The sequence below is a fragment of the Myotis myotis genome, unplaced genomic scaffold (genome assembly GCF_014108235.1).
Source record: "Myotis myotis isolate mMyoMyo1 unplaced genomic scaffold, mMyoMyo1.p scaffold_m19_p_7, whole genome shotgun sequence".
NCBI lineage: Eukaryota > Metazoa > Chordata > Mammalia > Chiroptera > Vespertilionidae > Myotis > Myotis myotis.
Genome location: NW_023416379.1, coordinates 52,683,996 through 52,710,179, shown reverse-complemented (window position 1 = coordinate 52,710,179; position 26,184 = coordinate 52,683,996). Strand labels below are relative to the sequence as shown.

The 26,184-nt window shown below is 46.0% G+C and overlaps 1 protein-coding gene across 6 annotated transcripts in view; it reads left to right on the top strand.

Moving 5' to 3' along the window:
- ANKRD6 (ankyrin repeat domain 6) overlaps window positions 1-26,184 on the top strand; it is a 156,077-nt gene that overhangs the window by 110,496 nt on the left and 19,397 nt on the right. For 3 of the 6 annotated variants that reach the window (XM_036317724.1, XM_036317722.1, XM_036317723.1), the window contains exons 3-5: window positions 13,617-13,715; window positions 23,197-23,295; window positions 24,505-24,603. In XM_036317724.1, coding sequence (XP_036173617.1) covers window positions 13,617-13,715; window positions 23,197-23,295; window positions 24,505-24,603 — 297 coding nt within the window. Of the gene's footprint in view, window positions 1-13,616; window positions 13,716-15,727; window positions 16,061-23,196; window positions 23,296-24,504; window positions 24,604-26,184 lie in introns of those variants that run through there. The other 3 variants (XM_036317720.1, XM_036317721.1, XM_036317726.1) reach the window with 3 other exon arrangements.

Here is a 26,184-nt window from a genome sequence, read left to right as displayed (position 1 = left end):
AATCCTCAATAAATACGTACCTGTTTCTTTCCTGCACGAAATGCATTGGAGGATTACTGGTTTCCAGGCCAGTAATCGGCTTGTTGTAAGACTTCCAAAGCATCGTCACTAATGCAGATTATTCTCAGAGTGCTGTAAATGAAGACGCCAGAGGAAAGGGGCTTTAGAAGCTGCGAGTCACCCACCTGGCCTCTGCTCAGATGCCAGGGCAGATGGTCTGTTGGTGAAGTCTCTGAGCCCCTTATTAGTTTCTTGCTTCCTCTTTTTTCTTCCTCTTCAGCTATAGTGATTTAGGTTTAGAAAATAAGTTAAGTCTGGAATTTATCTGTAGACTGGAAATTCTTTCTCACAGGCCTGTCTATTTGTTTCCAACGAGAATTGGCTGTTGTACTAGTATGTTTAGGTTGTTATAAATCAAGGATCTAGGGCAGATGGGTGAGTAGGTGGCGGTGCTTAGTTTTCTTTTAGCCCATGTTTTCATTGAATTGAGCGCTGTATAAAGAATTAGACACCGTGAGCAAGTGAAATTTATCCCTAATGCAAGGCTGGTTCAACATCAATCAATGTAATCCCCGTATCAACAGCTGTCTTAGTCAGCTCGGGCTGCTATAAATAATACCAGTCTGGGTGGCTTAAGCAGCAGACATTTATTTTTCAGTTCTCTAGGCTGGGAAGTCCAAGATCAAGGCGCCAACAGGTTCGCTCCTGTGAGGGCCCTCTCACTGTCTTCACACAAGATGGAGAGAGAGCTCTGATCTCTCTTCCTCTGTTCATCAGGACGAAGCCCATCATGGGGTCTCACATTCATGACCTCATTTAACCTTAATTACTTCCCATAGGCCCTCTCTCCAAACACTGTCACATTGGGGGATAGGGCTTCAACATATGAATTTGGGGGCCACAGACATTTAGTCCATAACAACAGGTTAAACAAGAAAAATTATATGATCATATCCACAGATGCTGAAAAAGCATTTGGTAAAATCCAACCCTCATTCATGGTTTAAAAAAGAAGCTCTCGGCAAACTAAGAACTGAGAACTTTCTCAACATGATAAAGAGTATCTACAAAAACCCTACAGTGAATATACTTCATGCAAATTAAAGTCACAAGAAAATATCACTGCATTTATCAGAATGGCTAAAATAGAATACACTGACTACATCAAATGCTGGCAGGGATGTGGAGACACTGAATCTCTCATACATTGCTGGTGGGAACATAAAATGATACAATCACTCTGGAGAATAGTCTGACAGTTTCTTTTTTTTATATATATATATTTTATTGATTTTTTACAGAGAGGAAGGGAGAGAGATAGTTAGAAACATCGATCAGCTGCCTCCTGTCCCCCTCTTGCCCGCAATCCAGGTACATGCCCTTGACCGGAATCGAACCTGGGACCTTTCAGTCCGCAGGCCGAGGCTCTATCCACTGAGCCAAACCGGTTTCGGCCTGACAGTTTCTTATAAAACTAAATATGCAACTACTATATGACCTGGCAATTGTACTCTTGGACATTTACCCAAGAGCAATGAAAGCTTATGTTTACACAAAAGCATACAAAGAAATGCCATAGCATTCTTATTTGCAAGAGCCAAAAGCTGGAAACAGACCATCTATCCTGCAACGATGGAACGGTTAAACAAATCATGGTATATCCATACTGTGGGATACTACTCAGCAATAAAAAGGAACAAGCCATCGGCATATGCAAGGTTACACACTGTTTATTCCATTTATATGACATTGACTAGATTAGAGAAATGGAAAAAATATTTATTTTCTCAGGGGCTAGGGATGAGGGTGGGGGTCAGTTTGGGAAGGGAGGTGGGTGTACTTGGAAAGGGGCAACGGGAAGATTCCTTCGTGACAGAGCTGTGGTGTATCTTGACTATCAATATCCTGATTCCGATACTGTGCTATAGTTTTGCAAGATGTTATAATTGGAGGAAACTCGCTGGAAACGAAGTGGGAGCTCTCTGTATTACTTCTTAAAACTGCATATAAATCTATAATTATCTCAGTAAAAAGTTTAATTTAAAAAAAGTACAAAGGGGAGGCAGGGATACCCGAAGGCTATAATTAGAAGCTATATGTGGCCTATGGGCCACAGTTTATCAACCTCAGCCTCAGGCCAACCCAAGACTCCCAGGTTCTTGGAATCAGTCGTGTGCCTCCCTGCCCCGTCAGTGAAGGGGCGCCCCCTAAGCCTGAATCCCTCCGATCTTTCCACTGCCTTGCATTCTGGAGGTGTGGCTCTGGTGTTTTGCCCCCTGTGAGGGTGTACCCCCACCTTATTAGCGTCATGCCCTGGAGCAGTGCTCTTAAGGTGCCCCGTGTGGGCTGTTCTGCTGCCCAGAAGGAGCAGAGTGTCCCTGGGAAAGCGGAAAGGAAGTCTGGGTGAGCACTGAGCTGGCAGGGGCCGTGGCCTTGTTTATATCATCCTTGAATCCTCACTTCTTAGCCTGGCTCTCAGTAACTGTCTGTCAAGGAAATTATACCTCCTGCCTTGACTACAGAAGAAAATTCTTAGATACACATGCAGGATACAGGTCTGTGCCGGAGAGGAAAGGGGGCTGTCAACCCTGGACTCCACGAAGCGTGAGACCTGCAGGAAGCCTTCCTGTGTGGAGGGGAGGCCAGACCAGCCTTCACTCTGCCCCTGGGCACTGGGCTTTCCCTCTCTCGCTTTGCTGGCCAAGCCGGACCCTCTGTCAATGTGTAACCCACTGAAAAGGTAGTCCAGACAGCTTCCCGTGAGGAGCATGAGGGCCAGTGACTGAATTCCTTATCACTTGGGGACAGATGCACTCCAGGGACCAACAGAGTCCTGTCTAGTCATGTACGTTGCTTGAAATATTTTGCCCTGCTTGTTGGTGGACCTTTCTAGAAGCAAGTCTAATCCTGGTAGTTACTGGAATTCACTTATTAATTAAGCCATTATGTTTGAATAACTGACTCCTAACACTATACATTTCAAATCATCTCTCCCAATTATTTGATTATTTCTCCATCCCCAAAGTAAGACTTAGAGAAGCATTATGAAGCTTTTCGGTATAAAAAACTGATCTTTTTCAAAGTAGAATTGTTACTATACAAGACAATGCCAGTACCCAGGTGTGATTGGGCTGTTGACCCTCAGTGCAGGAATTTTACGTCTGCCCCCGTTACATTTTAGGTTGCTAAAATTAGCCTGTTCTTTCCACCTGAGATTGTCTTGAATCCTGATGTTTGTCATCCATGGAATTTACTCCCTGGCTGCTTCCTGTCACCTGTAGTCTGATTAAGATGTGATGTGTCCTTCATCCAGGTAGACAGTAGACAAAACACATTTCCAACAAGGAAAGAAGGCTTTTTAAACTACTATAATTTTTCTGAATGTAAAGGTTTATTTTCTCACTCTCCTTTGATCTGTGGTGCTTTTTCTTTACCCACCCCTTTTTGAATGTCTTTATAACGTTGTCTTTATTAAATCATGAGCCTAAGAAGGACTTTGAAGTTTTGTACCCACATCTACACCATTTCAGGCAGAGAGGCTGGGAATACTGTCTGTGAGAAGAGGACCCTGAGAGCACCTAAGAAAGTTGGCAGGAGTCTTTGCCATTTAAAACCTAAATGAGGGGCCAGAGACCAGGGTTCCAGCGATGAGCCGTTCTGCCACAAATTAGATTTGAAGCGGTTTTCCTTACTATCCTCATCCAAATTAAAGTCTCAAAGACCCTGTTCAATCTGAATATTAATAGTGTTTCTTGGGGAAAATCCAAGATGGCGGCATAGGTAAACACCGGGAAATTGTCGCCTCACACAACAATTGAAAATTACCGCAAAGGACTGAGCAAACATCATCCAGAACAACAGGAAGGCTGGCTGAGTGTAAATTCTACAACTAGAAGGAAAGAAAAGCACGCTGAGAGCCAGAGGCGCTGCGGAGGTGAAGTGCAGAGGTATTGCGGCTCGCGCGCGCGAGGAAAGGGGGTGGCGCCTGAGGACGCGGCTGTCTTTTTGAACCACAAGCTCCCTACGGCTCTGAACTCCGGTTCCGGGAAGTCTCTGGGGACCCAGGACTCATACGGGGAGAGGCTGGTCTGTCCGGCAGCCGGCGAACTTGAGGGCGGCTTTCCCTCAGAGGTGCTTGCAGCCGTTACCGGGACACTGAGATGCGCGACTCCGGGCGGAGAATCGGCCACAGCTGCTTTCTCCGCCCTTTGACTCCCTGAGACCCCGCCCCACCCAGGCTGCGGCAGAGGCTTTTGCATGTGAATGTACCTAACTGCAGCCGAACCAGGCAGACCCGGAACTTCCAAGAGAAGGCCCAAGGCCCCACAGCGGCTTGCATTGCTTCACAGCTGAGCCTCTTCGTGGCTCCTGCTGTGTGGCCTCAGGCAGAGGCTGAATTAGCACCTCCTTAGATCCAGGAGCCACTGTACCCAGTGGTCAGAGGGGGGCCGTCCAGATTGCAACTCCTCAGATCCATAAGGGACACACTCAGGGAGCAGACTCAGTGAGCACCAAAGCCCCACTGAAGCAAGTCTTGCCCCAGAAGGGTGTCTTCAGCACAGAAGTTCTCCCACTTTAGACACAGCTGATTCTCACAGCCAATTGGCCTGGAGGTCAATTCCTCCCAGTGATTCTACAACAACCAAGGCACCAAGAGTGCACCAAGAGTGTCCACCCCAGGTAACTGGGGAGGCTGAGCTACTGGGCCCTACAGGACACCTGGCGCACAGGGCCACTCTATCAACACAGGGAAGCTACCAAAATGCGGAGACAAAGAAACAGGTCACAAATGGCAGAAATGGAGGAAAGCAAACGATTGGATATAGAGTTCAAGGCCACGTTTATAAGGTTTTCAAGAATTTTATGGAAACCGCCGATAAATTTAATGAATCCCTCAATAAGTATAGTGAGACCATGGAGGACATGAAAAAGGACCAACTAGAAATTAAGCATACACTGACTGAAATAAAGAATAATTTACAGAGATCCAGCAGCAGACAAGAGAATCCCAAGAATCAAGTCAAAGATTTGAAATACAAAGAAACAAAAAATACCCAACCGAAAAAGAAAAAAGAAAAGAGATTCCAAAAATATGAAGATAGTGTAAGGAACCTCTGGGACAACTTCAAGCGTACCAACATCAGAATTATAGGGGTACCAGAAGGAGAGAGAGGGCAAGATATTGAAAACCTTTTTGAAGAAATAATGACAGAAAACTTCCCCTACCTGGTGAAAGAAATGGACTTACAAGTCCAGGAAGCGCAGAGAACCCCAAACAAAAGGAATCCAAGGAGGACCACACCAAGACACATCATAATTAAAATGCCAAGAGCAAAAGATAAAGAGAGAATCTTAAAAGCAGCAAGAGAAAGACAGTCAGTTACCTACAAGGGAGTACCCATACGACTGTCAGCTGATTTCTCAACAGAAACCATGCAGGCCAGAAGGGAGTGGCAAGAAATATTCAAAGTGATGAATAGCAAGAACCTGCAACCAAGATTACTTTATCCAGCAAAGCTATCATTCAGAATAGAAGGTCAGATAAAGAGCTTCACGGATAAGAAAAAGCTAAAGGAGTTCATCACCACCAAACCAGCATTACATGAAATGCTGAAAGGTATTCTTTAAGAAGAGGAAGAAGAAAAAGGAACTCTTACCATTTGCCACAGCATGGATGGAACTGGAGAGCGGATAAATAGCACATGATCTCACTCATTTATGGAATATAATGAACAACATAAGCTGATGAACAAGGACTGATCCAGAGACGGAGAGGCATTGATTGGACTGTCGGGACTTGGAGGGAAGGTAGGGGAGGGTGGGGGTAAGGGGGAAAGATCAACCAAAGGACTTATATGCAAGCATATAGGCCTAATCAATGGACATGGACAACGGGGGGGGGGTGAGGGCATGAGCTGGGGGGGGGGGGGGGGGGGGTAGAGGGTAACGTGGGGACAAGGACACATATGTAATATCTTAATCAATAAAAAATATATTAAAAAAAATAGTGTTTCTTAAATATGTGCCACTCTTATTTTACTAGCTTTATAACTTCTTGTTTCTACATCTCTCTTTCCTTTCCTATTTTCTTAATGCTACAGATAATGTAGACATTACTGGCCTCAAAAAAGACTGCACAGTTTTACAAAACAGTCATAGGGATGTGAAGGACAATTTAGGGACTATAGTCAGTAATACTGTAATAACTAGGGATGGTGCCAGATGGGTTTTAGGCTTATGGGGGATCACTTCATAAGTTATGTAAATGTCTAACCACTATGCTGAACACCTGAAAATAATATAAATTGAATGTCAACTGTAATTGAGGGAAAAAATATTTAAAACGACTATGCAACCCTGATCTATTGTATTTCTCATGATCTGAAAAAAGGAACTACTGTCATTTTGAAATTGTTCTATAATCTCAGCTAAATTCTTCCTGTTAAACTGTTTTCCCTTGTGTGGGTCACATCTATGCAACTGCCCTCCTTGTAATAACAGTTGTTTCATTTCTTTGAGCTAATGGGTCTCAATTCCTCTCTCCTTTGCCTCACTTCTCTGTGTGACCTTGGACATAAGCAGGTCAGCAAAGATTTTGTTCCAGGAATGGCTAAGCACCAACACCCTTCTTTCTCACTTTGTGGACCCATTCTGGGGTTCATCATTCATGGTCTGAAAGGCCTGCCCTTCAGTACGGAGGATCCGAGACCTGAGCAGGAGAGAGGAGCTGTGATCCGACCTCTGAGTCTTTGCTAGATGAGGGAGTGACCGGCTCTCGGGCCAGGGCTCCCAGGCCCAAGGAGTCAGTGGGAGGGAAGAGTCTTTCCAAACTTGTTTCTGTGGGTTGTGGTTCTCAACTGATACCTCGTCCCCCTCCCTGGGGCTCAGCCCCTACCGAGGGAGGTCTCCCCTACATAAACACCTTGCCTCCCTCGGTCTTCCTGGGACTGACCAGTGACAGGGTTAAGCAGCATATCTGCACACATGCTGGGAATAAAACACCTCCACTTCCTTTCAAGGTGCATTTTAAGCTGCTGGCTTTTGGCCGGGCTCCCTTGTCATCCTGTTGACAGGAGATCTTTATCTGAAAAGGAATCCTCCCCTGGAATGTGCCCTGACATAGTCCCGCCCCTCCAGGTGGGCGTTGGCCTCTTCAAACTGTGCAGCAGGGACCATTTGTTCTGCGCTCCCTGTATGACCACCTGTTAGTGTAATTTATGGGTCACCTGCTTGAACAGGACTCGCTCTGCTGTTCTTGTGCAGCAGTCCTGCTGGAAGTGGGACCCACTGGCTCAACCTGCCAGAACAGAGCAGCACCCCAGACCACAGCCCGGAGCTGTGGACAGCAGGGCCACCTCTCTGTGGTTGTTGCTTGGCAACATCTCCAGGCCCTTTGCTGTTCAGTTTCCCGGAAGTTGATCATGGTTGGATCAAGGGAAATGTGTGCGCTCTGCAGGGTCTTGTGTCCTCTCACCCCTGCCCGTCTTAGATGGCCTATCCCAGTGGTTGGCAAACTGCGGCTCGCGAGCCACATGCGGCTCTTTGGCCCCTTGAGTGTGGCTCTTCCACAAAATACCGACTTCTGTGCATGGGCCACGAAGTTTCAGTCGCACTATACATGCACACCTGCACGTGGTATTTTGTGGAAGAGCCACACTCCAGGGGCCAAAGAGCCGTATGTGGCTCGTAAGCCGCAGTTTGCCGACCACTGGCCTATCCTGATATCAGAGCGAGTTGGAGGAGCTAGCATCTTCAAAGAGTGCAAGGTTCATAACCTCTGGCTGTACATTACAATCACCTAGAATTTAAAAAGAACCCACAACAGCCCAGCCAGCGAGGCTCAGTGGTTGAATGTCGACCTATGAACCAGGATGTCACGGTTTGATTCCCAGTCAGGGCACATGCCTGGGTTGCAGGCTCGATCCCCAGTAGGGGGCCTGTAGGAGGTAGCTGATTGATGATTCTCTCTCATCCATGTTTCTATCTCTCCCTTCCTCTCTGAAAGCAATAAAAAAATATATATTTTTAAAAATACCCACAACAGACCCAACCCTAAGCTGATGGAATTCAACCATTTGGTGGTAAGGTTTCAGATTTTTTTGTTTTAATTTTCAGGTGACTAATGTGCAACATGGTAGAAAAGCAGTGATTTTTGTCAGTTCTCAAAATGTGGTCCCATACCAGCAGCAACTGCTTTCCCTGGAAACTTGTTAGAAATGCAAATTCTGTCTGCACCACAGGCCTACTGAATCTGAAACTCTGCCAAGGGGCCCAGATATGTCTGTGAACAAGCCCTCCAAGAGATTCTGCTGCCCAATAAAGTTTGAGAGCCGCTGGTTTAAGACATAATGTTAATGCAGAAAGCAAGGCAGTTTTATGTGACTATAACTGCACAAACACATAAAGAGAAAAGGTGCACTGAAAAAGTGTGGATAAAATGGTAATAGTTGTATTGGGTGGTAGTGTTACAGACGACTTGCTTTTACCTTTCAAATTTTTAGGAATGTCACTCTATTGCTTATATATTCTTTTAAGATCCAGGAAGCCCTGGGTTGTAGCGAAGTGGGGTTTTAGTGTGTTGTGCAGGCAGGTGTGCATGAGAGCATCATGAAGAATGTAACAAGAGGAATGGCTCTTGCTTGGACAGGCCCAATGCGGCGGGTTTCGCCCAAGGGCCTGTAGCTGCTCTGGGGAGAGTTAGCCTGGCCCGGCTCTCAGCCCGGGTCACTCATTAGAATCCCCTGGGGAGGTTGTATGACAAATGATACAACCTCAGCAGTATTGCCTGAGTCCCACCATAGGAAGTTGAGTCAGAACCTCTGGAGAAGGGACTCAGGGAAAAGCAGAGGCTGATAGACGGACAAATGGACCAGCCACCCTAGGTGATTCTCATGTACAGTGAGAATGGAAAACCTCATTCTGTCCTTGAGATTTAAAGGAAACCTCATCTGTCCACGCACCTTCCGAGGTCAGCATCTGGGAGTCTTGGGGGCTTCCTGAGGGTGAGACACAAAGCCCCTCTGCCAGGGGACAGCCTTACCCCCACAGCAGCAGAATGGGGGCCAGCATGAGGGCCTGGATCAGACAGCTAAGGGGTGAGTCCAGACTCTAATGACCTGTTCTGCGACATAGAACAAGCAAGGGTCTCTCCATGCCTCAGTTTTCTCGTTTGTAAAATGGGCTTAACGATATTGCCTACCACACAGGTCATTGGGAGGATTGACTGGGCAAGTACATGTAAAATTCTTAGGATAGGGCCTACTGTGTGCCTCATAAATGTTAGCTACTTCTGTCCCTTGCTCTTGTCCTCATTATTATTGTTCTCCCTGGGCCCACCAGGGCGTGCATTCAGTTGGGTAGAACTGGTCTTTGAGGAAAACTGGGGTAGGACCCAGAACAAACTGATGCTTCTAACACGTCTTCTTCTCGTGCATAGTACTTAGTCTTTTCTCCTGTTCCCACTTCTTCCACTGGCCAGTGCTAGGGGCCTGGAGGTGAGAGCAGTTGCGTCCTTGAGTCTGTCATTCCAAGTCCGCACTAACAATCAGTTTTTATCTGCTTCCTCACACTTAGAGCATTCCAGCCCTCCCCGCTGTCAGGTATGACCTTGGAGTGCATCTGTGTGCTGGGTGGGAGCAGCTGCTCCCCTTAACAGCTCCACCTTTGCTGTTTTTTCACTACAGAATGTTCTGGAAAACCAAGTACATTTCTGCTCCTCTCTCACTGTTCTTCTTTGGGTGGTGGTGATGGTGTGTGTGTGTGTGTGTGAAAATATTCATGTGTGTGTCTAAGGGGGTTGGTCTTGTTGGAGAAAGGCCCTAGGGACAGGGGTACACAGCTTTTGGTTCAGTAGAAACTGATTACTGCTGCCTTGGCTGCTGTTATGTCGATACCAGAAAGGCACCAGACACATGAGGGGGATACTCAGCCTCCTCAGAGAAGCCCCCATGTCACTGTGCAGCTGCTTAAATGCTTATGAAGCCCCCGGGATGTCTGTCTCCTCTGACATCCCAGAACTCAGTCCATAGCCATCACAAGCTCTCCATTCCTCTGAGGTCAAGCCTGGAACTATGGGATTGCTCCGGTGGCCTTGGCAGCCCCAGCCTGCCCTGTGGTTGAGGAACACTGGATATGCCCTCCTGCTCCCCGACCCCAGAGTCAACTTGCTTTATCATTTAGGGAAGGCACGGTCCACCCTCAGGGAGATCCCAACCTAGTTGGAAGAAGTCAGCACCGAGGGTGACCCTCAAAACAGAATGTGGCTGTTTCCTAAAAGGGACCTGAAGGGCTGAGGGGGTAAAGCAGGGAAGGCCAGAAACATTTCTTCTTGGAGAATCGGAGAAGGCATTGTTGGGAGGACATTCCCACCAAAGGAGTCTTTTCTTGCAGGTACATAAAGACTAGGAACTGTGGACTGTGCTTCCAAAATGGAAGTGGGCGAGTGGATCAGCACTAGCTGGTAGGACCTCCACCCTCCTGCAGGGCCCCCTCAGGCTGTCCGAGTGACTGACAGACATCCAACTCTGCCCCGGGGCATTGGCTAAGGCCAGGCTGTGGGGTGTCAAGGAGGAGAGGGAGCAGTTGGGTGCTTCAGGGCGAGGGCCGAGGGCAGCTGGAGGGGAAGGAATCCGTGTTAGGTGGTGGGTGTTACCTCATTTATCCTATTCAGTCCTGTGGGTGGGGAGTGGAGGCCCCTTCTAGTTCACAGGTGAGGAGTCAGGCTTGGGAGAGTGCGGTGCACAGAAGCACACAGGCGTGTCGGTCAGAGCTGGGATTTGAGTTAGACGTGTGGGGCTACAGTGTCTCGGCCTTTACTCTCTGGGGATGAGGAAGGCATCTCCAGCTGAGGGTCTTTGTCAACGACTTAGAGTTTCTAAAGTGCCCCCCGGTGCGACCTGGTGTGAACAGCAGTATTGCTTCTTCTGACTTCTGATTATCTGTGTTTACTCGGGCAACATTTTCACCTCCTTGGGCCTTGCCTCCCACCAGTAATATCTGAATGCTGACAGAGGATGTCCCTCAGGGCTCCTCCGACACCCAGTGGCCCCTCGGCCTGGGGCGTATTTTCCAGCCTCTCTCCCGGCAGCTTCCCCCACCCCCATGGTCTGTATTTTTTCAGTTGCTCAAATACACTCTTGTCCCATCATTCTGTCAGCCTTCCTAACACGTTTCTCCTCACACGTAACGACTTCCCTGTGTTGCAGAATGCCTCGTATCCTTGACAAGGACACACAATGACAGGTGGAGCCTGGCAGGGCCAGTGAGCGGCACCCAGTCATTTTGCTCCATCTGATCAGCTGTGGACATTTCATTTAAAGAATCAAGGTTAAGTAGCAGGCGCTGAGCACAGTTATCAGCCAAGGACAGTCACTCTTCATCTCAGACATTGCTTTTTTATAAAGGCTTTTTATATCACACTTTCTTGGGAATAACTTTTTCTTAATTAAAAATTCTAATTTTAAAGTGAGCTCCGACCTCTTTCCAGCATCATTCTAGCGTTTTGATTGCATTTAATGGGTAGAAATGAAGATCCTTTATTGTTTGCTATCTGTTTTCCTCCACGGCTAGTTGCCCATGGCAAACTGGCACTTTATTGAAATCATAAATGGGTTTATCCTGCTAGAATATCAGTAAATGTCTTTGGGGAGTCTTACTGAGGTGCTGAAAAGGACTTAAGAAAAGGATCCATGAGATCTGAATCCTCCAGGGTGTTTCTGCATGACTGGGGGCCAGGGTGAAATGATGCTTGAAATTGAGGGGGGGCGGGGCGCTATCTTCACAGTGAACTTGAGGGAGGAAGCAAAGGGGACGTAATGTCTCCTTTAGAATTAAGAGAATTCGGGGTTTGGCGCAGTCAGATCTCAGAAGTTGTTTTATACCGAAGAGGGTTATTCTGGGTGTTACCCTCAATGTCATATATGAGGAGCTGCATGCTTAAGGCAGGCAAAGGGTCATCTCTATGACCCAACAATAGGGCTAAGAAGCCTTCTCAGGTGCATAAGGAGACGTCCACACAATTGTGTTCTGCAAACCACTAAAAACAGCCTGCATGTCTGTGAGTAGGAGACAGTGAACAATGAATAAAAGAACTGGAGCTGCATGTGAGAATATAAAAAAAATCTCAAAAATATAATGTTGGATCCAAAATTACCAAGTGATATTGTACAGTTTAATACTTACTATTTTTTAAAATATTTTTATTCATTTCAGAGAGGAAGGGAGAGGGAGAGAGAGAAACATCAATGATGAGAGAGAATTATTGATTGGCTGCCTCCTGCTCGCCCCCTACTGGGGATCGAGCCCACAACCCAGGCATGTGCCCTTGACCGGGAATCAAACCTCGACCTTCTGGTTCATAGGTCGATGCTCAACCACTGAGTCACGCCAGCCAGGTATTAATACTTACTATTTATGTAAGGTTTGAAAACAAATCAATGTTTATATATTGTTTATGGCTACAAACATGTAGTAAAATATAATAAAAGGCAAATACAATAGAAGGAATGTCAAATTTAAGGGTGGTTGCCCAGTGGTTCAGTGGTTGAGCATCAACCCATGAACAAAGAGGTCTCTGTTTCGATTCCCGGTCAGGACACATGCCAAGTTGTGGGCTCAATCCCCATTAGGGGTTTTGCAGGAGGCAGCTGATTGATGTCTCTCTCTCATGGATGTTTCTATCTCTCTATCCCTCTCCCTTCCCTCTAAAATTCAATAGGAACATATTTTTAAAAAATAAATTAATTAAAGAATTTTTTTTAAAGAGTGGTTACCTCTGGGATGGGAGGGAAAATGAGATCGGGGAGGGGTTGACAAGGAACGTCTACGGTTTCCCTAATTTTTAAAAAGTAGTTAGTGGAATGTACATATTACATAATAATAATAAAATATTATTCATCTTTTTGAATGGCTGAAATAATTTTGTAATGTTCAAATTTGTTTTTAAAAATGGGGAGATGCCCTAACTGGTTTGGCTCAGTGGATAGAGCGTTGGCCTGCATACTGAAGGGTCCCGGGTTCGATTCCGGTCAAGGGCATGTACCTTGGTTGTGGGCACATCCCCAGTAGGGAGTGTGCAGGAGGCAGCTGATCGGTGTTTCTCTCTCATCGATGTTTCTAACTCTCTATTCCTCTTCCTTCCTCTCTGTAAAAAAAAAAAAGGGGGGGGGGTAGGGGGGGAGAATCAGTTCTAATCAGTTGGGCCAGCAGTTTGAATTCTGAGTAATTACGAACCAGATTTTCCCGGGGCTGATAAGCTTGACCTTTTGCTCTTCTCCCATCTCATCCCATCAAGTGCATTGTGGCCACTTCATTGCCCCTGAGTATTAGCACCTGTGGGAAAACAAAAGAAAATAGGAAACCTCTAATTTCCTGCTTGTTTTAATGAGTGGGAGTAGAAATTATTCACTAAGGGAAATATTCACATTTTGAGCCTGTTTTGTTCATTGGTTATAGTGCCAATAGCCAAGGTTAACTGAGACAAACTTGAATTCTGGATAAATCCATAAGAATCTTCTATCAAACCTTAGGGGAAGGGATGAAACGCCACTGTGCAGCCTGTCCCAGGGGAGTGATTTTGATGTCCTGTTTTGAAATCGGTGTTTGCTTTGCATCAACAGCATGGCCGGACCCCCCTGCATCTCGCTGCCAATAAAGGTCATCTTGCTGTGGTCCAGATCTTGCTGAAGGCTGGCTGCGACCTCGATGTTCAGGACGATGTGAGTAGAAGCCACCATTCTATCGGGGTGGGTTGTCAGAGGAGCTTGTCTGCCTAGAAATCCACAGTACAGCATGGAACCAGCTGTGAGGTGGGAGGGGAGTAGAGGCTCTTCAGCCCCTTTTATCAATGTCTTGGTCCCCATGGTAGGAAGAGCTTACTCTTGAAGACCTATTCTGGGACCCATTCTCAATGGCAAATTAGAGTTTGGGAATGTGTGCTAAATTCCTCTCATGGTTCATTTCCTACCAAGCATCATTTAAGTGCAGAGCTTCAGAGGGCATTTTGTCTCAGTATGAAGGAGCACCACACACACACTCAATCACACACTCACACACACACACACACAAGTGAGTATTGATCAAGCTTACCATTGGAGAAAAGGTGGGGCTTAAAAACTTACTTTATTCCTTTTCTCACTTTGATTTCTCTTAATCAGTGTATATTCAGTTTAAAACAACCTATTCAAAGAAAACAGAACTGGTCTCATGGAGCCCAAGAAAAAGGAGGCCTGCAGATGGTGCTCACTCTGGTGCTGTACCATTATTGAGACTCAGCCTCTGAGTCTCTTCACTCAGATTATCTAGAGAGACTCCAGCTGGCTTCTTTGGGATCACGTATCCATTTCTGAGCCAATCAGCAGTGGTGGGGTGGGGTCACGTAGTACCTGGGGTGCCCTATTGGGTCTTTGGGAAAGGTGGCTTCTCTAAGAAGGGGATATAGAAAAGATTATGTAAATTGTTCTCCAGTTAATTATTAGGAAAAGTCCTATGATAATGTGACTGGAATCTGTTTCTAACTCTAGTTTGTGTAGTAGGACTCTAAGGAATAAGCCCTTCTGTAAGGAACACAGCATCTTGGAGAGTTTGCGCTTATAACCTCTTCCAGATTTTAATAACTGTGGTTACAGAGTATTAGCAAATTTGAGATCCTCAGGCATGCTAGGGTGTGCATTTCCAAAGGGCTTCTAGTTTTCTTTGGGCCTCTGTGTAATGTTCTAAAATTTGGCAAACAGAGATAACTCAATATGTCATTGTTTTATGATGGGCAGAAGGCTGTTCAGTGTCATTCATAAATATCTGGTTATATTTGGAATCTGTTGAGTCATCAAGAACATTATTTTCAGAAGACACTGATTTAGTTTTAAGCTGTTGATATCTACCTTGGGCCATATGCTATTTTTATTTTCCCGTACTATAGCCATCATTACATTCATGATTACATCATACCCTTAGATGACAGCAAAAATATCAGGAGAGAGAAGAGATTCTGACCACAGAAAAGGCAGGCCTTGGAGTTGCTGGTGCACACATCTTGGGGTGCATCTGGTCTCCTCTTTAGATAATTAAAGCTCTTGCTTGTCATGATGGCAAGGCTGCAATGCCAGGCATGCTAACCTATCCCAACCCAGCACTCTTGTCTGAGGTCTAATGCAGCAAAAGCCATGCTAACTCCCTAGCTTCTGCTATTTATATCAGACAAGATAAGAACTCAAACAGGCAGGAGTTCTCACAAGGTAACCAAGGGGAGTCGTGTCAATATAGCTATGCTAGCCTTAGGAAAAGCCAGTGCTACTTTTAACAGGAACACCCTCTCTCTTTTTTTGAATTTCCTTTCATCTTTTTCGCTTAAACAGGACAATCCACACATTGCTTCTCTCAGGTAACTTAATATAAAACAAAATAAGAACACAACAATAAAACAGTGTAAAAACAGGTGAGGATGGAGAATGGACCTTCACTAGTTCTGAAGTAATGCATTTGCCAGATGTGGTTCATGTCTGTCTTCTGTGTATCTGCCGTGCTTGTTAATGATCAGTCTTGAAACTTATGCAAGAATTTCAGGAAGAAAACTCTTTATGGGTGCTCTTTAAAGAAGCTGGAAAATTCATTATTGAAAAAAGTAATTTCAGAAGTTGCCTGTACCCAAGACATTATCTTGGATGGTGGATAGAAACAGAGAATGTTGATGTTATGAAGCATTTACCCCTGACTTCATCTTCTGCAGATACTGTTCTTTATGTCATGGTAAAGACTGAGAATTAGTTGAAGAATGTCTTCCAGTGGCCTGGAGTGGGATTATTATGAATTTGAACCTGTGGAAACCAGTTCTTTAGAATATGCAACCGCAGGAGCAAATTCCCTCTTGCCTCTCGTCAATCCTATCAACTCTCATTGGAGCTCTAACGCCATCTCTGATTGGTCAATGAGCAATCACACAGCCCCCACCCCAGAAATAGTCCAGGACCCTGTGGCCACGGTAAAAGGCATGAAGGAAGAAAAAAATAAGAAAAACCAGAGAAGAAAGGCTAGGAAGAACCTTAGAAGATCAGAGAGAGAAAAAGAGGTTAGCAACTTGCTTTGTGCACCTCCTAGCCTGTCTTGAGCTTCCTTGCAACAAGTCTGCCTGTGTCACCTGGAAGGGGTTCCTCCTGAAGAGGGGCATGTTCCACCCTTGCATGACTGGGGTTTCTTCCATGAGCTTCGCTTTGGAATCTGCTCACTCTTTCTCACCATGTAGGAGAGAATACTGAAAGCATATCAGAACAAGGATTTAGACCTCAGAGCTTCCAAACATCTTAAAAATCCCCAAGTAAGGAACACTGATGTCAGAAAAATTGAGAACTGGCTGTTCATGTATTTTATAAACAGGTCAACGTGTTCCAAAGGAAAGTGCCAACTGCAAGTTTCCAGCTGCAACATTTTTCCTTCTGCTGCTTTGCAGTTAATCATTCAACAGCTATTCTTCGGGCACCTAGAGAGGCCATGGCACTGCACTGAAGCACTTAGCTTACTGGTAATGATGCCATAAAGGGCCGCCCAACCCCACAGAGGTAGCTGATCTTTTAAAGACCTGTCCTCAGGTTAATTGGCTTCACAGGTTGGAAACAGGTAGGGGTGAGTGCAAAGAGCCTCAACTATTTGAATTCTCACCCAACCATGCTACCCGAATTAGCTTGTTTATCCTCAGCGAGGCACTGACCTGCATTGGGTCTTGGTTTCTTTTATCAGTAGAATGAAGGAGTTGGATGCCATGACACTTGGAGCATAGTAGAGGTCAATAAGTATTCACTGAATAAATAATGAGTAAATGCTGTTGACAGTGTTGTACTTTTCCCAGTTTTTTAAAAATTTCCCCAAAGTTTCAGAATTTCATGTTTAAATCATAGAAATAAGAATTATGTCACACTTGCTTCTTGGGCATATTAATAAGTATGTACTGAGGACACATTTTGTTCTTTTCTGCATCCTATTTCAAAGAGGAAATATTTCAACAGTAAACTTGCGCTTTATAGGAGGAAAGTAGATTTGCAGGTAATTGACTGTGTTCCAATTTGTTCTCAAGTTGGTCAGTTGTTTGTGTTGTGCTCTGGGGAAGAGTCTCCCAGAGCCTTCACTTCGTATCTTAGTAATTTAAAGGTGGCTGGGTTTATACCAGAGAAGCGTCTCTCTCAGTCCCCCAGAACCACCCCGTCTAGTGTGAACAAAGCTCAGGGTGCAGCTGAAGGACGGCCTCTTCTAGTGGGGAACGGTTGACTTTAGCTTTCACCAGTGTTTACGGACCCATAGGCAAGGATGAAGGCTCTGAGGGAGGCTCTGTCTGAGGGGAGTAGAGGTGGGGGCGGGGGCTGTGGCCTGGAGACAAGCAGTGCCACTCAAAGGTCTCTACAGAGAAAGGGGAGATGCAGGAAACAGCTGTGCCAGGTGGTTGAGGACAGTTTGTGCTCTCTTTTTTGTTTTTGTCCGTTTGAATCTAGCTTCTTTATTTAGCACAATCCATGTGAGAGTCATACATGTTGCATGAAACAGTAGTTCATTCCTCTTACCAAGTAGTATTTCATTGAATAGATATACCATAATTTATCCATTTGCCAGGTTTTTTTGTTTCTTTTTGTTTGTTTTTTTATTAAATCTTTATTGTTCAGACTATTACAGTTGTTCCTCTTTTTTCCCCCATAGCTCCCCTCCACCCAGGTTCTCACCCCACCCTCTGCCCTTACCACCCCCCTACTGTCCTCATCTATAGGTGTACGATTTTTGTCCAGTCTCTTCCCGCACCCCCAATTCCCCTTTCCCCCCAAGAATTGTCAGTCCACTCCTTTTCTATGCCCCTGATTCTATTATATTCACCAGTTTATTCTGTTCATCAGATTTTTTATTTACTTGATTTTTAAATTCACTTGTTGATAGATATGTATTTGTTGTTCATAATTTTTATCTTTACCTTTATCTTCTTCTTCCTCTTCTTAAAGAATACCTTTCAGCATTTTATATAATACTGGTTTGGTGGTGATGAACTCTTTTAGCTTTTTCTTATCTGTGAAGCTCTTTATCTGACCTTCAATTCTGAATGATAGCTTTGCTGGGTAAAGTAATCTTGGTTGTCGGGTCTTGCTATTCATCACTTTGAATATTTCTTGCCACTCCCTTCTGGCCTGCATAGTTTCTGTGAGAAATCAGCTGACAGTCGTATGGTTACTCCCTTGTAGGTAACTAACTGTCTTTCTCTTGCTGTTTTTAAGATTCTCTCTCTTTGTCTTTTGCTCTTGGCATTTTAATTATGATGTGTCTTGGTGTGGTCCTCTTTGGATTCCTTTTGTTTGGGGTTCTCTGTGCTTCCTGGACTTGTAAGTCTATTTCTTTCACCAGGTAGGGGAAGTTTTCTGTCATGATTTCTTCAAATAGGTTTTCAATATCTTGCTCTCTCTCATCTTCTGGCACCCCCATAATTCAGATGTTGGTATGCTTGAAGTTGTCCCAGAGGCTCCTTACACTATCTTCATATTTTTGGATTCTTTTTTTTTTTCTTTTTCAGTTGGGTGTTTTTTGCTTCTTTGCATTTCAAATCGTTGACTTGATTCTTGCGATCTTCTAGTCTGCTGTTGGGATTCTGTATAATATTCTTTCTTTATTTCAGTCAGTGTATGCTTAATTTCTAATTGGTCCTTTTTCATATCCTCGAGGGTCTCACTAGATTTATCGAGGGTCTCACTAAATTTATTGGCGGTTTCTAGAAAATTCTTGAAAAACCTTATAGCCATGGTTTTGAACTCTATATCCAGTAGTTTGCTTTCCTCCATTTCTGTCATTTGTGACCTGTTTCTTTGTCTCCGCATTTTTTATGCTTCCCTGTGTTGATAGAGTGGCTTTCTGTGCTAGGTGTCCTATAAGGCCCAGTAGCTCAGCCTCCCCAATTACCTGAGATAGACACTCTTGGTGCACCCCTTTGTGGGCTTTGTGCACAGTCTTGTAGTTAAGCTTTGATTGTTGTTGGTATCAGTGGGAGGAATTGACCTCCAGGCCAATGGCTGTGAGAATCAGCTGTGTCTGCAGTGGGAGAACTTCTGCGCTGGGGACACCCTTATGGAGCTTTGGTGCTCACTGAGTCTGGCCCCTGAGTGTTTCCCTTATGGATCTGAGGAGTTGTAATCTGGATGGTCCCACTCTGACCACTGGGGTACACTGGCTCTTGGATCTCTAAGGAGGTGCTAATTTAGCCTCTGCCTGAGGCTACCCAGCAGGAGCTACGGAGAGATCTGCAGATTCCTCTTCCTTGTTTGGGGTTTGGAGGTGCCCAGATGAGGCCCAGCTATGAAGCAGTGCAACCTGCTGTGGGGCCTTGGGCCTTCTTTTGGATGTTCTGGGTCTCTCTGACCCAGCTTCAGTTTGTTAGGTAATTTTAGATTGCAAAGGGCCAAAAAGCCTCTGCACACAGCTTGGGTGGGGCGGGGTCTCAGGGAATCAACAGGGCGGCGTAAACAGCTATGGCTGATCCTCAGTCCTGCCCTAAGAGGCCCCGGGTCTCAGTGTCCTGGTAATCGCTGCAAGCATCTCTGAGAGAAAGCCGCCCTCGAGTTCCACCCGATGCCAGACAGTCCAGTTTCTCCCCATATGAGTCTGGGTCCCCAGAGACTCACCCAGAACTGGAGTTCAGAGCCATCGGGAGCTTGTGACTCCCTCCAGATTGAAAAAGACAACCGTGTCCTCAGTTACCAGCCCTTTCTGCGTGAGCCTCTGTACCTCTGCACCTCTGCACTTTACTTCTGCACCTCCTCTGAGTCTCAGTGTGCTTTTCTCTTTCCTTCTAGTTGTAGAATTTCCACTCAGCCAGCCTTCCTGTGGTTCTGAGTGATGTCCATTTTGTCTTTTAGTTGTATTTTTGAAGTGGTTGTGCAAGGCAGCAATTTCATCTGTTTACCTGTGCCGCCATCTTGGTTTCTCCAGTTTGTGTTCTCACTGCAGCCTCATACTGTTGTTAGATCTCTTTAGTCTTTTTTTAGTCTTTTTTTCTTCTTACATTTTTATTGATTTCAGAGAGGAAGGGAAAGGGAAAGAGAGAGAGAACCATCAGTGATGAGAGAGAATCATTGATAGGCTGCCTTTTGCAAGTCCCCACAATGTGGATCAATCCCACAACCTGGGCATGTGCCCTACTTGGGAATGGAAGCATGATCTCCTGGTTCTTAGGTCAATGCTCAACCACTGAGCCACGCTGGCCGGGCAAATCTCTCTTTGAGTCTTGCTAATCCATCTAGAAATTGGTTCCTAAGGGCTGAACTAAAAGTTAGATTTAGCTTCTCGCATTGAGCTAAACTTTCACAAAGGAAAGTTATCTCGAGGGAAGTAAATACAGTAGATTCATGTTAAAAGAAAGTAATAAATGATGGTTACATTCTGGCTCCAAAGCTGCCTCAATTAATGATTTAGTGGCAGCTTGTGCAACACGATAAAACATTTGACCGAAAGCAGTGCATAGGGGTAGACCATGCCCTAATCAGCAGAGGCCCTTTGTGAGGCGACTTGTGTGGCCAGAGAGGCTGATGCCACCCGTGTCCAGGGCTTACTGCTCACACTTTATGCACAGCATGGCGGAGTGGTTAAGTTTTGTTCTGTGAAAGGTTGTTCTGGTGGGTCCAAGGAGTATTCGTTAAAGTGCCTGCAGTTTGTGGGAATGTTAAAAGGCCTCTAACCATTACCAGTCTGGCTGGCTAAGTCAGTATTTATGCTGAAAGCATGAGCCTCAACCTCACCTTTCTGACTGAGAACAGAGTGCCAGATCAGGTCAGTATTAACAAATTGCACTCGAAGTCCATTTTGTGCAAATCCATCACCGTTCTGATAGGGAGATGGGCAGTCTTAGAAATTCTTATAGAAACTTAAAAAGTTAAGACACGGGCAGTTTTTCATATGATCACTTGTCTGGGCAATAAGTATATGTCATCTGGAGACACTTCTTACGATGTTTGAAATGGATGTGAAATGGCTTAGCACACTGCAGCTGCTGCCCCACTGGCCATGGTCTTCTTTTGCCTGCATGTCCCAAAGACAGGGTCCACTTTGAATGAGGGGCCTGGGAAGGTGGGGAAAAACCAACTCTACACTTAATTTATAATGGGAATAATAGCGTAGGGTGCTGAGGGCAGGGATCTGCGGACAGTAGATGAAGTCCTGGTAATGGGGCTCGATGTCCTGACCGACACCGCGGAAATCTCCCCCAAGTTCTACGAATGAACAGTGAGAAAGGATTCTGCCACACAGCCCACTACAGCTCAGACTTTTAATAAATAGCTGTTTTTCCTGGTACTAAAAGTTAAATGTTAAGTACAAAAAGTTGGGAGGTATTAAAAAGTATAAGGCAGAAAATAAAAATCACTTCTCGTGGATTTCTAAGGGGGGATTTTTAATCTAAAGAAAGTGAATTTGAGTTTTAAATAGCATTAAGTGCTTTTTTATTGTGATAAAATGTACATAACATAAAATTTACCATTGTAACCATACAGCTCAGTGGCAGTAAGTACATTTACAGTGTTGTGCAACCATCACCATTATCCATCTCTAGAACATTTTTTCCAATTAAGTGCTTTTAAAGTGTATTGTTTTTAATTCCAGGGAGTTTAGTAAGTAGAACCAGAATTTCATTAGGGTTATTTATAGGTAGCAGAGCATTCCTCCTTGAAAAATCTTAAGGTTTTCTGTTTTATAATCATCTCCCTTTCCTCTCTCGGGCTAAGGGCCAGGGATGCCCCAGGGTGATTGCCCTTCTGGTTCGACACTAGGAAACTTCATTTATGCAAACTCTTATCAACCAAATCACAGAACCCCAGGGAAGGGAGGGGCCTTGAGGATCATCACCCCTCCTTTTACCAGTGAAGGAACATTTTCCACTGATCACTCACCTCCCCTGTGAACCTGGACCCCCAGATTGGACTCCATTCGTCTCAGCTTGACTTGCTGAGTGCTTGTCAGAGATCAGATGTGCTCTTAGGGCACTTCAGAACTCTCCTAACAGTCTTGACTGTCTTGCCTCTAAGACAGTGGTTCTCAACCTTGGCTGCACATTAGAATCACCTGGGAATCTTTTTAAAATCCTGATTTCTGGGCCTTGTCCTCCGGAAATTCTGTTTCTTTGTTATGGGGTGAGGCCACAACATTAGTAACAAAGAAACAGAATTTCTGGAGGATGAGGCCCAGAAATCAGGATTTTAAAAAGATTCCCAGGTGATTCTAATGTGCAGCCAAGGTTGAGAACCACTGCCCTAAGAGCATATATTCCTTTTCCCAGCTGCGATTAGAAAGAGTCAAGTTCCCTTTGGCACCCTGATAGAGAAAGAGGAGGTCTGCAATTTCAGGAATCTGATCACAGAGGAAGGGGTCAAATACAGCGTAAATCAGTGAGGGTGTTGTCGGGAAAGATCAGAAGAGGCTTGGTAGACATGTGCAGTGATGGCTTGGCATCCCTGGAATCCGGCGATGACACAGCATAAACCCCGCCATTGCTCGTGGCCAGTACAAGTCAGTCAACAAATACACTCCCACCATCAGATCATGAGTGCTGCCAGCTGGCATGGCAGGATGGCGATTTCTCTGGAAGCAGGGAGCTAGGGGACTCAGTAGGGCAGTGGTTCTCAACCTTCTGGCCCTTTAAATACAGATCCTCATGTTGTGACCCAACCATAAAATTATTTTCGTTGCTACTTCATAACTGTAATGTTGCTACTGTTACGAATCGCAGTGTAAATATCTGATATGCAGGATGGTCTAAGGCGACCCCTGTGAAAGGGTCGTTCGACCGCCAAAGGAGTCCCGACCCACATGTTGAGAACCGCTGCAGTAGGGAGTAAAGACTCCAGGCATTGCTGCCCTAATTGCATAGCACGCACAGCCGTGCTCTCAGACCCACTCCTCACAGGTGTGACAGCTACAGCCCAGCTGAACACTGCCATACCCCGGGGCCGCAGGTGAGGGCTGGACCTTCTTTCTGAGGTTAGCTCTGCAGCCAAGGACCGTTCTGCGGTTGGCTTAACGTTCCCACTGAATAAAATTGCTCCGCCTGCCGCGTGTTGTCTACTAACCCGACTGCAAAGCCCACCTTGCTCGTGGTGGTAACCAGTTTGCTTTGTGTGGGAGGTGCCCTGTGTCGGAGGGAGTGGAGTGGGTGCTGGGAGAGCTGACCCCTGTTCCTGCCTCTGTGTCATCCTGCAGGGGGATCAGACCGCCTTGCACCGCGCGGCCGTGGTGGGGAACACTGAGGTCATCTCGGCGCTCACCCAGGAGGGCTGTGCCCTGGACCGACAAGACAAGGTGAAGTGAGCCCTAACCGATTTGGCTCAGTGGATAGAGCGTCGGCCTGTGGACTCAAGGGTCCCAGGTTCGATTCCGGACAAGGGCATGTACCTTGGTTGTGGGCACATCCCCAGTGGGGAGTGTGCAGGAGGCAGCTAATCGATGTTTCTCTCTCATCGATGTTTCTAACTCTCTATCCCTCTCCCTTCCTCTCTGTAAAAAATCAATAAAATATATTAAAAAACAAAAAAAGACAAGGTGAAGTGGGATGTGCCAGCCTGAGGACCCACACGAAAGATGTTATCATTCCTGAGGCTTATCACTCAGGATTTAATATGATGAAACCAGCCCAAATGTACTTAGAAAGAATATGTGATATCCCAGTAAATGAAAAACATTTTTTATTTATTTTGAAAAAAATATATTTTTTATTGATTTTTAGGGAGAGAGGAAGGGAGAGGCGAAGAGAGAGAAACATCGATGTGAGAGTGAAACATCAATTGGCTGCCTCCTACACGCCCCACACCAGCGATCAAGGCAGCAACCTGGGCCTGTGTCCTGACCAGGAATCAGACCAACCTTTTGGTGCTTGGGATGATACCCAACCAACTGAGCCACACTGGCCAAGGCTAAATTTATTTTTTAATCTTCCCCCGTTTTATGGCAGCAGTGGGCAACCACATAAACATAAATGGTTCCCCACACCCTAAAAAAAGTTTAGAAGTACAATGACATGTGGAGGCGTAAATGGGGAAAGGCATGTGCCATGCTTCTCCCACCCCCAACTGTTTTCGTCTTCTCCTCCTCCTCCTTCTCCTCCTCCTCTCTCTCTTTTTTTGATAAGTGAGCTTGTTACTTTTTAAAACAATATTGGAAGAAAAAAATAAGTAAAATAAAAATTTTTAATAAATCCCAATGACATATATTAATACAGTGTTCTTAAATTGTCAAGCAACCTTAAAACATGGAACTTTCCAATGTAGAGCAATTCATCCTGTTTACTTTTTAAACACCTTTTTATTCAAGTGTATATACCGAAAAATGCACAAATACTAAGTGCAGCTTAGAATGGAGGAACTAGCCACTCACCTCATTTTCTGGGCTGTGTGATTCCAATGAGAAACCCCAGTGGGAAGGCCTGTGGGTGCCCTGAAAACTCAGTCTGATGTATGGACTTTACCGAGGCGAATGAGGCCGGGTGACGTGCTCTCTCTCTGTGTTCCTCAGGACGGGAACACGGCCCTGCACGAAGCATCCTGGCACGGGTTCAGCCAGTCAGTCAAGCTGCTCGTTAAAGCAGGAGCCAACGTGCTCGCCAAGAACAAGGTGAGGCCGGGCAGGTGCTAGAACTCATTCACAGGTGAGGATGGCTGCGGGCTCCTCCTCCCAGAGCAGAGAGCGCCCAGGGGAGCAGGAACCGGCAGGGAAGTGGAAGCCCGAAACCCCGTGGAGAGCAGAGTCTGCCTGGTGAGCAAGAGAACCCCTGGGGCCTTTGGCTTCCTTGGACCTCCCCTGGCTCTCACTGCTTAGCCATTGGTTTATCCGCCTGCGGTTGTCCTCATGGAGGCAGGAGAGGACAGCAGCATTCTCCATCCTCTTTTCCTCTGTCTCCCCCTCCAGTCATTCACCACGTCTCACCCTTTTCACTCCACCCCTCCTTCCGTGCTCATGAATGATGTGTCCCTGGATTTCAGAGGCCTCCCAGCAGCCTTATCAGCTGGCCTAGCCCTTCTGCCTGCTGCCCGGAAACCTTGCGGGAAAGCTCCTCCGCCCAACGCTGTCTCGGGCCTCCCCAGAGTGGCCTCCGCTCACGTCTGGAGCCTCTTCCCCGTGCCTTTCCCCGCATGTGCCTCCTGTGCTCAGCTTGGCTCACTGTCCCCTCTGGTGGCCCACTCCCACTGGGGTAGCCTGCTCCTCGTTTCTGCCTGTAGACCCCCACCCCTTCCCCAGGACAGGTCCCCACCCCCCGAAGGAAGATCCATGGAGCTGTTTCCTGCAGTGCTCCCGAGGCACTGCACACAGCTCTGTGCTGTCATTACTGGTTAAATGTTTTTCATGGCTCCCTCTTGGGTCAAAAGCTTGGGGGAAAGCAGCAAGCCATGTACCGTCATGTCTCCAGTAATGCCCAGTAATGCCGGCTCGCTGCCCGGCAGGCAAGTGGCTGCTCCCTTTCCCCGAACTGGTACAGGGTCTGAAATGTGAGTGAGTGAGTTCATACCAACTCTGAGAAGTAGGTGGTTTCCAGCTGATGGATAAGGAAGCATAAGGGGGAGCCAGTGCGTCCTGGACTGAAACATACGATTCGTTTGTGAGTCAGTCAGGGCCGTAGCCTAGCCCGGGTCTGTCTGCTCTGCCCCACTGCCTCCTGTCCTAACTATCGTGGAAACCACAAGGCCTCACTCCAGGTCAGACAGCAGAGACCGTTGGAAGCACAGGTGAGGGGCCGTTCCGAAAGAGGGACTTGTACGTTCTGTGCCAGCCACAGCCTCTGGGGAAACCTCTAGAAAGGCTCTTCTCCCCACCCCCAGCCCCTCGCTTTATTGAGGTATAACTGACAAGTAAACGTTAACATATTTAAAGTGCATACATTGTGAACAGATTCCTCCCATTAGGTTTATTAACACATCCATCACTTCACATATTTACATTTATTTATTTAGTGAGAACACTCAGACTCTACTCTTAGTAAATTTCAGTTATACAATACAGTGTTATCAATTATAGTCACCATGCTCTACGTTAGATCCTCAGACCTCGTTTATCTTATAACTAAAAGTGTGTACCCTTTTACCAAGGTCGCCCCATTCCCCCTGCTCCTGGCCACCACTCTTCTACTCTTTGTTCCTCTGAGTTTGACTTTTTCTTTTTTAAATTCCACATATAGGGATACCATGCAGTATTTGTCTT